The following is a 12,500-nucleotide window of genomic DNA, read 5'->3' on the forward strand; positions in this document are numbered from 1 at the left end:
TTCTTTCATCCATCCCTGGCCCCCCTATAATTTCTTTTAGTTTTTAAAAATATTAGCATGAATGTCAAAGGGAACCATGGAGGGTAAAATGAAGGTTCATATTCGTCTGCTTGTTAGGAATAAAAATTTATATAAACATTTGAGTTGAATAAAAGTGTCCCTTTCCATGTGCTACAAAGGAAAGGACACTCAAGGGAAAATATGTACATTTTCTTTAAAACTTATTCTTAATTTTGTCAGGGAGAACAACTTGGAGCAATGAGATGGTGATTGGGCTAGTTCTAGGGCTTCAATGACCGTATTTAAGATATGGTAGCAATAGTCCTCTTAATAATCTTAATGGTAAAGAATGATATAACATATTGATAAGGATGAATATATTCAAAGGAAGAAATATGAAATTAGCTGTTAAAAATCCATGTCCCTATATTTTTGTCTTTAACAAATGTTATTTCCTTAGAGAGGAACACTTCAGCAAAGTTACTTATCATTTGAAATGCTCTCTTTGCCTAGAACAGTTGAATCAGTTTCATACCCAACAAAATGGTAGCTCACTGCTGTTCTGGTATAACAGCCAGTGCAAATTTTTATTTAAGGCCATTTACAAAAGCCAAAGCAATATAGTAAGCAAATTTTCTTTTAATTGGTCAGAAATGAGAAAAAGTTAAAAAAAATCCTTGTGGAAATCTTACTGTAATTCCGTTATAAAGTTATGAGGATGCCAAGTACTTGTGCCTTGTTGTTAAGGTGCTTTTACTCTATACCCTGTAGTCTACCATTTGTAAACACATCTTTTTGATGTTTCTGCCAACATCCTGGCAACAAAGCAGTGCAATTTCAAATGAGCTAATTAACTTAATTGTTGATGAAGCATGAAACAGTTCATTCACCCTGTTAGCTGCTCCATGACAACATAAGAGTCTCAGCCTGTGAAGTTACTCATCTCCATAAACCTATCTGTAGCTCTCTGTTTAGATCTCTTGTGTAGCAGAATTGTGCGTGGAAAATGTTTCAAAAAAGATGCATATTCTCATTTGAAAAGGAACCTCTTAAAATTAAAAAAAAAATATATATATATATATCACGGTATGAAGAAATTAAGGATCCACAAAATTTTGATTTTTAAGCTAGAGAAGCCACGTAATGTATCACACAAATATACAGCGATGCAAGGTTGCTCTGTGATTCTGAGGGCAACAAGAAACAATGTAGATGAAATAGAATTATTTCTTAAAATTTTAGCTACTTTCAACTTTCATTTCTTCCTTCTTGTTGTTAAATATATATATGTCAAGCATCATTATTTAAAGGAAGGAATATCAAGCTTGTGATCAAAAAATAAACCTGTAAAATATGTCTGTTTAAAATTATATGTAGTCGATGACTCTTCACGTAATTTCACTTAATTTTTTTACTAAAAACTTGAAATTTAAGTGAATCCTGCACACGTCTCCCAATGATTAATGACACTACTACTGGGGATCCCTGGGTGGCTTAGTGGTTTAGCGCCTGCCTTTGACTCAGGGTGTGATCCTGGAGTCCTGGGATCAAGTCCCATGTCGGGTTCCCTGCGTGGAGCCTGCTTCTCTCTCTTTCTGTCTCTCATGAATAAATAAATAAAATATTTAAAAAAAAATGACACTACTACTGTAGGCTACTATTTTTCATTCATTCAAAAACCTCTAATGAATGATTTCTAAAATATTCTGGTGAAGAGGTAAAGATGAAGTCACCTTCTTGGCCTATCTTCAGTCATGCACTTGTTGGGACACACAGAAAACATGGAGTGTGCCTCATGATGGACCTTCTTCCTTTGAGCTTTGTGTCATTAATTTACAAAATATGCCTAAAACTCTCACATAATCCACCCCCTTCCCTAAAAAAAAGGTAAGAAACCTACTTTAAAAACTGTCCAAAATCTTCACAAATGCTTTCACAGCCTGGCCATTTGCAAACTCCATGGCCGTAGAGAGTGTGAGAAGCCCCAGTCTCCTCGTGTGACGAGCTGTAGCAAAAGAACACGGCGTCAGATTCATCTCAAAAAGCCATAATCGTTGCAGGCTGCTAGCGCCTGTCAGGTTACGATCAGTGACAAACAGGTCAAAACAGGTCAATTCAGCTCAGAGCAGTCAGAAAAATTTAATCGTTCTATTGAATAGTTCAACTGCCAAGGCTAGATGATGTTCCAATTAGAGGAGAAATAGAGCCAAAGATGACTGTTAATAAAGGATGAAAAACTAAGAGGACTGTATAATATCATATGCTAATCTTGCCATATGACCTTAATGTAACATTTACCTCTAAATAAAAAATATATATTCATATGTGGTCAAGTGAAATAAACCTGTGTTTTTAAGAAGGTAATAGGACAGCCACCATAAGATTTTTTAAATGCTCTTTTTCAAGAAGATGTGGACCGTTAGGACCATTTAAATTGTTTAATATTTATGTGAGAACCATATATATTTCCACTAGTTACAGCTGATTTTAAAAAATTCTATTTTGGAACAGTATTCATTAGCTATATCCTTCTATAATCATCAAAGACTTTTGATAAGTGAGTTTTATGTCAGACAGAGACATCCTAGAAAAATCAACCAACTTCTGCAATATATAATCATCAAATTAATCTCAATTAAAACAACAGCATGAAAGCATTCGGAAGCATACCATTTTATAATAATGAAAACTAACAAGAAAAAATTTTCATGACACTCAAATGAAGACCAGAAACACCACCAAATTAGAGCATCCTATTTTAAACTGTACTGTAATTAAATATATGGTTCTATAAAAAAATGTTTACGAGAAAGAATTTGTTGCTGTCAGGCGGATATTCATATTACATCACAGAATACTTCCAGTCTACTATATTCAAATTTGTCGTATTCAGTGCTTTATACCACAGGAGCCTAAGTCACTCCGTTAAGAAATCTTGCACTTATGTTTCATCTCTTAAAAAGATATTTTTCATGTGAAGCAATGTTTTAGCTTATGTATTTTATGTAGATTAAGGGAACCTGATTAGATGGCTTTATGCTTGAATAAATGGAAGTAAATGGACAAAAAGTACCCAGGTGCTCCTTTTACTAGGGCAGTTTTTACACAACTAAAATAAAACAGGAAGTTGAAAATTATCTAACATAATGTACTCAATGTGGGTAACTGAAATCGAATAATTTTTCTTTGTGAATTTTGAGTAAAATTTATTCAGTTTATACTATTCAATCACTGCCATAAGTTTAATTTATATTTTTATAAATTCCATCATGCTACACCAATAAAAAGGCAAACCAGATATTCTATCTTCTGGTTTACTACACCTGTGTTTATGTCTTTACGCATATTGATTCTTGGATCTATGGACGTGTTCTTTTTTTTTTTTTTGGACGTGTTCTTAAACATATATCAAGCACATGTTTTTAAGCATATACTAAGGGGGGTATGGATGCATCTTTAATCATTCAAAGAGGGTTCGTAAGTTTAAGAAATGGTAAAATGTTCTCATTTCAGCAATCTGGTTCATCACAACATATTAGCCATAAAAATATGTTGACACAGTAATTCCACATGCACATATTAAAAAATAACTTTCTTCGGGCACATTCCCCACCAAATCCATCAGAATTCTGGTATTTGGACTGCCATCTGAAATGAAAATAATATTTAAGATAAATAATCAAAAGGTTTCTATTTAATTTGTTCTATACATTCTGACCCTGTTAAGTACAAATCATTATCCTAGTTTTACGAATGGTGGAAGTAAAAGTTGGTGACATATAAATATAGAATAAATCTCATGAGCTTTACCTGTCTCGCCTTGCACTTAGGACTGAAGACTGTCCATTCACTATGGAATGATGGGTTATTGGTGGTGATGCTTTGGAAGTGGTGGAGGAGGTAGTCGAGGAGGAATTGTTAGTAGTGAGGTCTAGCCCTCCATGTTTAATGCCATTGTCTTCCATACTGTGAACTCCAGTCACTTCTTTCCATAACTGCTGAATCTCAGCAGGACTTAAGCCAGCTATAAAATGAAAGAAAGCCCCACTAATATAACGAGGTAAAGTTCATATAATGAGCTTAGTGTTATTACTGGATTAATGCCAACAACAAAAGTGATGCTACCAGCATAATTAATATACAACAATAAATCACTTTACACCATCAGCACCATTGCCTTTCTCGTGAATAATCAGTTATTTGCTAACGACTACCAATTTAGGAATAGTAGGGTGTGATCATATTGGAAATGATATCAAGGATTAATGGAAAAACCCAGCAAGTTCTACCTTGAAGTTAAACTATTCAACTTTTAGCAGCAGCTTTTTCTTATTAAGTTTTTATCGGTGAGGAACTGAAAAAGAAATAGATTTGGAAATGAGACATATCAAAAGAAATGAAAAGAAGAAAAGGAGTAAGGAGCATAAACAAAAATGTCAGGAAAAAAATGTCAGGGAAAACCAGTAAACATTCAACTCAGAAGGAAAATATATTTGACAATTAACTTTGACAAAGTTAGTTTGCTCTTTCTCAGACAGGCAAACAAAATAATTGAATTTCGCTTGGAGGTGCTAAATAAGCCAATATGATTACCTACATGGATCAATTAAGCAGATAATATGGAAACCTCATTTTATGACTGATAGAATGAATGAACCATGCATTTTAAACAACACCTTGATTCAGATCGTGCAAATTTACCAGATTTAAGAAGGAAGAAAACAAAATCAAGCCACAATGCTTTAGCTTTTAACTGTAATTTTGAAATAAGGAATTAAGAGGTTATTGTTTACAGTATCTGACTTATAAAATCGTACTTATATGTGCCAAGTGCTATGCCTTCATGTATTCTTTCTATACCCTATACTTCTTAATCCTCACTAAATCCAAAGGAGTTGATAACTATATTTTAACCAGTTCATGGATAAGGAAACAAAGTGAGAGAGAGAGAGAGGCTCAAATATGTATCCGAGGTCATAAAACTTCTCTGTGCTAGAGCTGTGATTTAAATCCAGGCAGTTTGGTTTGAATGCCTTTGCTCTTAAGATATCATATTAAAAATACGAAAAGTACTGAATAAAGATATACAGGGGCAAATGCAGTTTGTAATTGTGATTGCTATCACTTACTCAGCATCTGCTAGAGTCTGGTGCTTTACATTCATAATCTCAATTAATGTCACCTGATGTTAGGAATCATTACATTTTACAGATGAGGGCATGGCATGGAGGTTTAGAAAGATGAAAGATGTTACCAAATCGCTACGTTCATAGCTACTTGGACAGAATTCAAACCTAATGTGCTGTGGCTCCAAAATCTAGGCTCTTTATTACCACGTTCATCTGCAACATCTAACGTAAGGATGGAAGTGCTAATCAAACTACCCCCACCTCCAAAATCCAGCACATGTCTCCATCAGATGCTATAAGTGATACAGATCAATCAAGAGATGTGTGGGAGCCGACAGGATGGAACAGGCAGGGGAGACTAGGGGAGAACAGGACGTGATGACGAGGAGAGGTGCCCTCTCACCCCTACCCCTGAAAGTAGAAAAATCATCAATCCAGACAGAGAGGTAAGTAGCCCAAAGTGACAGAAGAATTCTCACTGCTCCAAACATAACTTCTGGTCAAATTATTCATCACAGTGGTAACCTTAAATTGCTATGCCTATCACAATTTCTTACAGATAGTTTTACTGAAAGCTATCATTTTGGTGATTCTGGCTCCTGAAGATTTTCAAACAGCCTAAGACTGAAAAAAAGGCAGGCTAACTCAGGTTTCCAGTCATTAAAAACGACTTTTTTTTTTTTTTTTTTTTTCTGGAGAGAAGAGAATGGCTTAATAAAAGTAAGGTATTTTCTCCATTACATAGGAAATAATTTCTATATAAAGATCATTAATTATTGCTTTAACTCTATCTTTAACCCAGGATTCCGAAACTTTTCTCACTGTAACTTTCTGATTACCTGTCTGTATGAGTTACGTATCCTAACAGCAAAGCTCCATTAGCAAATCCTTTTCTGTGACAGCATCTGCTCTTCTTCTGCATGGGAGCCCTCGCCATCTGACTGCCTCTCTGCCCCACTGTCAACTCTTGCCTGGACGATGGTTCTCCTTTTCTCCTTTCCTGTCTTCCTGCTTTCTCCTTGCCTTGCTATAATTTACCACTCTTCCTATATCAGCCCAAATTTATCCCTTTAAATCTAAATTAGGCCATGGCGCTTTCCAGACAAAGTATCCAATGCTTTCCAGAACATTTCGGGGGGGGGGGGAACTATAAGAAAAAGGAACAAACAACAACAAAAAACCCTACTGTGGCCTGTGAAGTACTAGCATTTATTATCTGGGTCTCGCCTGCCTCTCTGATGTCATCTAATGCTCTCTCTCTACATTTCTCTCTCTTATACTAGTTTTCTTCTGCATCTTAGATGCATGAAATATTTGCTCCCTTGCCAGCTTTTGCTCTGGCTGTTCCCACAGCATTGGCGACTTTGTCACAGATCTTCTCACGGTTTCCTCCCTCTCTTCCCTCAGATGACTTAAGGGTCACCTCCTCTGAGAGCTCTTTGACCACATTATCACCCCTTCCCCACCTTGCCTTCTAACATTCTCTATCACCTCGCCCTACTTTATTTATCCTTAAATCATTAATCAGTCTCTGAAACCATATTATTTATTTGTTTGTTTTACTTGTCATCAGTCTCCCTCTACTACACTGTAAACTCAGGCTGGTTAGAGCAGGGATTTCTTATTTTGCCTATCTATCCCCAGTGCTAAGAGCAGTGCCTGGTTATGTGCTTAATAAACAGTAGCTGATTTAATTGATTATAACAGATTCACATAGTTCTTGAAGGTATTTGGGTATTCACATGGAAGTACTGTGGCTCTTAATGTACTTGTGGCATGTTATCTGTGAGCACTGCCATCTTATAAGGCCAATGTAAAGAATTAGAAACGGCACTAGTTGATTCTAGAAGATTGAGTAGCTAATAAAACTTTACATCTTGGCTAAAGACTCTTAGATGCATTTTAGACACTATACCAGTTAAAGATGTTATTAATAATTTAGTTTTTGAATTTTATTAACAATTCAGTTAACCTAAGTATCCACTTACCTTTTAAAAGCAGACTTCTCTTATAACACTCATTTGTGTTGCAAATTAGTGGTATCACCATGACATCACAATGATATGGCAACAAATACTAAGCGCATAAACACTTGATAAATAAATAACCTGGTTCGCTATCCAAATAAGGATCCTTAATTAAACAACAAAGAAAATGGTTTTTAAAGATTACAGATATGGGGCGGAGAAGAGATGATGTCAAAAAGAGATTCTCATTAGTAGAAGTGGTTCCCAAAAGTGTCTGTGTATTAGACTCACTTGGGGGCATTTGGAAACTTCTGCTGCCCTGACCATAGCCCAAACCAATTAAATCACAATTTCTGGAGGTAGGACATGGGTATCAGTCTCTTTCTGGAGCCCCACAGTTGATTCCAATGTGCAGATCATTTGGGAGGAATATTTTTAAAAGCAAACTACTTCATTGCTCATGAAACAAAGTTTTCACATCTACAATTTGCTTAGTTCTTTTCTATGGATACAAAACTATGCATATGAAACAATGAGCCAATCAATTTTGTAGGATTCTGAAAGTTTGTGAATTTTGAAGTTTTGGTGATTTACAAGAATTAACTTGTTTTTCAGGCAATAATATAATATGCTCAGTATTGCCTAAACTGTGTTCTGTGCAACAGTGCTCTTCTAAACACTCCTAATCTAAGAGATCTAAGAGGTCTTTGGTCTCTATCTTGGGAGACTCATGACTAATGTTAACATGTACATCAGTTCCAAGATGCCTAGGAACAAAACCCAAAAACCAGCCACAAAAAGAAAACTTAAGTCTCTTGTTTAACTCAGCATTTTACAAATCCGTTTGAGGATAAAAAGAAAAACAAGTGCAAAACCCTTTTTACAATTACACTAATTTATTTCAGTTTTAAATACTGGGTGTAGGCTTAGAATTCATCAAGTGATCTCCAGCCCCTCCCTTGAACTGCAGGCTGCCTATTTATAAACTTCACAGATTTTTTTTTTTTTCTAAAATTAGCTTGCTTCTAGACTAAGTTTCTGTTTATACAGCCTCTCTGACCCCAACTCACTCTTCATCTCTGTTTTTTTTAGAAACTTACCGGTGCTTCTGATATACCAGTCACTCTTCTCCATGCTTCAGTGCTAATCCATGACCCCAGGCTCTATTATTATCCCCATTCTAGAGATGAGGACACTGAGGAACAGAAAAGTTGAGTAGCTCTAGAGCTAATGCGTGGCAGGGCTTCTCAAATCTTTAGGTCATTTGTTCACATAACCTCTTTCCAGGACTCTGTTCCTGGCCACCCTATCTACAAGTTCAACCCATCCCATTTTCTACGGTCTCTTCCTTTTCCTACACTGACTTTTAAGGTTTTTTTTCCTTAGCACTTATCACTATATGTTTTACTTAATTTATAATAAAAGTTTTTGGGTGGCAGGGGTTTCTGTGTTTTGGTGACTGTGTTGCCCCCAGTGCCTGTAAGAGCACCTCCAGTGAATGAAAGCTCCAAGGATACCAAGTTATACAACTGACTGGAACATGCTGGCAAGCATAATCTGGGAATCAGTGGACTAGACCATCATAGAATAATAGGCAACTTAAAATCCTTAGTAAAGATGATTCAATTTTCTTAGTAGCTTATTTCAAGGATACATGCATATAATACTAGTGCCAAGATGTTGTGTGGTTACGCAATTTTAAAATTCCATGACTTAAAAAAAAATCAAGAAATGAGGATGGGTGATGGCTTTGGGATGATGACTTGGGCTTACTTTTGTTCACTGCCCATACTACAAATAAGCATTGAAAGGTTTGTTTTCCTAGGAGTTGAATGAATAAAAGGATGAATTCCTAATCAAATTGCATGTAATACCACAGGTAAATCAATTAAATAATAATTCCTTAATCCTGGATCCAGAATTTGTGGAGTAACTACTGGGTGACAAGTGATGTGCTAAGAATTAATTAAAATTTGGTAATTCACATCTAGATTATACATCCTTGGGGCATATAGGTTTTAAAAATTCCAGTGGCTTTCCTTATTGGTAAAAATTACATTCACAGCTTTTTCACACCCCAAAATGAAAGATTCTCTCAATGTCCTTTCATTTTCTATGTCTACTAATTAACTTTTAATATTAAATAATTTTTATACATTATGATGTAAAGTCTACTGTGATTTTTAAAAAATTATCTTATTTGTACTCTGCTTATTTTCTAGGGTTACTTATAACTAAAAGTAATAAAATAAAATTTTGGTAGAAGTATTTGTATCATTCATATATTTTATGAAAACAATTTGATATTTAATCACCAGAATTATTGAACTATTATCATGTAATTTTCACTTTTCATCTTAAATTTCACACATTAAAAAGCACTAGTATATTACACGTGGCCAAATAACTGAATAATAGAGAAGGGTGTACATTGCAAAATTAAATTTTCCTACCCACCCCCACCTCTCGCTTCCTTGTTCTCCTCTCCAGAGGCAACCATTATTCTGGTTTCTAGGCTACCCTTCAGAGATCTATGTGTTCATTTAAAATCTGCCTAACCTAACATTTTATTGATTTATATTTGACTGGAGGTCTACTTTAACCTGTAGGTACAGCGCCCGTCTTTAAACATACATAAAATGTATGTTTAATGAGAGGTGGACCTAATACATATTTTGCCCAAATGCTGAGTTAGAAGGAATACAACAGCTATTTGACTAAAATTGAGACCAAAGGCAAACATCTCCACTAAAGAAGGAACTTCTGGGATACTAGAATACATCTGAAATACATATAAAAATTCCTACTATGATTTTACTATTAAAATTTTTATAGGCTGCATTTTTAAAATTTGCTATTTATTTAAAAAAATAATTTTCTAAGTTTTCCTCATCATGAAACTTTAATGTGGCAAAGCTGACATTCTGCTTTGGAGTCTTCCCTCAAGATAAAGAAGTAACAAACAACTTTATAAAGACTTATGGCCTAAATGGAGATAAATTCCTTTTCGTGTATGTGTGCTGGTACACCAAACAATTCTGTGACAATAGAATTAGGATATAATTTAATCCCCACCTTTCTCTCTTATTTACATTTTCTCAAAAACTAACTTAACACACTTAATATTTCCCTATGTACTTAATTTTTTGTAAGTTAGTTTTTGTGTTTTGTTTTCTTTTTAGAGAGGGAGCATGAGGTGGGCAGAGGGAGAGGGAGAGAGAGAACCTTAAGCAGGTTCCATGTCTAGGGCAGAACCCATTACAGGATTCGATCTCACGACACTTAGATCATGGCCTAAGCCAAAATCAAGATTCCGATGCTTAACCAACTGAGCCACCCAGGTTAGTAAGTTAGTTTTTATACATAATATTAACAGCATTCATGGTTAACTTTGCGAAATTTTATTCCTGCAATAATAAATATACATTTAAACTTTACCTTACTGATGGGAGTTTTCATATATAAAACCCCAAAGGAAGGATGCCTGGGTGGCTCAGTGATTGAGCGTCTGCCTTTGACTCAGCTCATGATCCTGGTGTCCTGGGACTGAGTCCTGCATCGGGCTCCCCACAGGGAACATGCTTCTCTCTCTACCTATGTCCCTGCTCCCTCTCTGTGTCTCTCACAAATGAATAAAATCTTTTAAAAAATAAAAAATTAAAAACCCAAAGGAGAGTTTCCTTCCAAGTTGCAAATTGGAGATTGGTATTTAAAAGGGAATACTAAGATGCTAACAGTAATTCTACATGGCATGCATTGTTTGTTATCCTGATTAGATATAATGGCAATCTCTGCAAATACATGATCACAGATTAGGCAAAAAATTGGGATGCCAGAAGTGATACTGAAGTAGACATTTGGCTATTTTGATTTCCATAAGCAGAGAGACTGAGTCAAGGCCAAATAGCTGATCTTGGCCGCATATTCGTCTGAAGACAAACTTGAGCACATTCCTACCTCAGGATGTTATATTTTACCTAAAACAATTTCATTTTATTTATTACTCAACAGTTGTCTCATTCCAAACTCATCTAGTTCTAGAAGGCCTAAGTTCAAACTTGTGCTGGCTAGATAGCCTCACAGTCCTTGTTTGGTCTTTCAAATTGGTCACAAAAGCATTACGTTCTGAATCACTTTCATAAATTCAAAAACATGTAGATGGCTAGAAGGAAATAAAGTTTTTACCAGGTATATTTTAGTCGCTGTAGTCATAGGAAGCCTGTGAGTATAGTGCATATTGGAATACGCTGACTTCTATCTCATGTCAAAATCATATCAAAGTTTGAAGTGCATGCACAATAATTTCCTATTACCTGTAGATAGTGGTACTGGGTCATGAAAATGTGTCACGAAGTAATTACTAGCTGACACATAAACTGTACTATCCATGGAGCAAATAGCCTCATAATCAGTATTTTATTTGATATTGATTTACAAATCCATCCTTTTGTATTTGACTTCTGTATACCTACAGTCACCTCATATGTGCATTTGGAGATGGTAATTTCATTGCCTCTCTTCTATTAAAACCCAGTATTATAGTAATATTCATGATGACTTTAAATGCTTAATGTTTAAAATAATTTACTTTAAAGCGTGGCATGATATATTACATCATTTTGCAACACAGAGAAAAATGTCTATAAATCTTCTACTCTTATCAAAATTATTATAATTTTGTTACTTCTGTCTCATTCTCATACACTTATTTTATATAAGGTTGAAAGAAGCTGGAACTTTAAAAAGTAGCCTGAGGAGACGTATTAAATCATGGGGATAAATACTTCAAATATGGCATATTTTTAAAGGCCCAATGAGATCATCATTGTGTATAAATCCTACTTGGTTTTCATATGGTTATTATTCATGGCTAATCAATCAACCAACCAAAAACTTGGTACAAACTGTGAAACTGATGGTAAAAACGTTTAAAATATTTAAATTATTTTCATCTGAGATAATCAGATGAAATTATCTACATTATCTAACAATTACTTTTTTACTTTCTTCCATTCCAATTTTAGGATTCCAGCACCACCCTATGAAATTATGTTCCTTTACTACAGCTGGCTTATCTGACACATTCTGCCTATATTTGGCTGGTGATTCTCGATAGTGGTACTTTTCACACTTCCTCCTCTAAACAGTAAAAACACAATGATGACTTTCATGTTTTTTATTTAAAATATAAATATTCTGCTCAAACCCCGATGTGTTTTCAGATTTATTTCCTTTTCCTTGATGTTCTCTATCTTGTGTATTTAATCTCTCATATATTTTATATACAGTACAAACAGAAAAAAAGGAAAAAAAAAGATAATTTTATGTTAAAAAGTTCAGAAATAAGAGAAAATTTTCATTTGAAAACTATGAAAATGGTTATATCATAATAAATTTTCCTTGT

The 12,500-nt window shown here is 34.8% G+C and overlaps 1 protein-coding gene across 28 annotated transcripts in view; it reads right to left on the reverse strand.

Moving 5' to 3' along the window:
* FOXP2 (forkhead box P2) overlaps nt 1–12,500 on the reverse strand; it is a 554,812-nt gene that overhangs the window by 47,680 nt on the left and 494,632 nt on the right. For all 28 annotated transcript variants that reach the window (XM_072783384.1, XM_072783383.1, XM_072783380.1 and 25 more), the window contains 2 exons: nt 3,811–4,024; nt 1,901–2,005 (listed from right to left, as the gene is read on the reverse strand). In XM_072783384.1, the coding sequence (XP_072639485.1) occupies nt 1,901–2,005; nt 3,811–4,024 (319 nt within the window). The remainder of the gene's footprint in view (nt 1–1,900; nt 2,006–3,810; nt 4,025–12,500) is intronic.

This window comes from Canis lupus, chromosome 18, assembly GCF_048164855.1.
Source record: "Canis lupus baileyi chromosome 18, mCanLup2.hap1, whole genome shotgun sequence".
Lineage (NCBI taxonomy): Eukaryota > Metazoa > Chordata > Mammalia > Carnivora > Canidae > Canis > Canis lupus.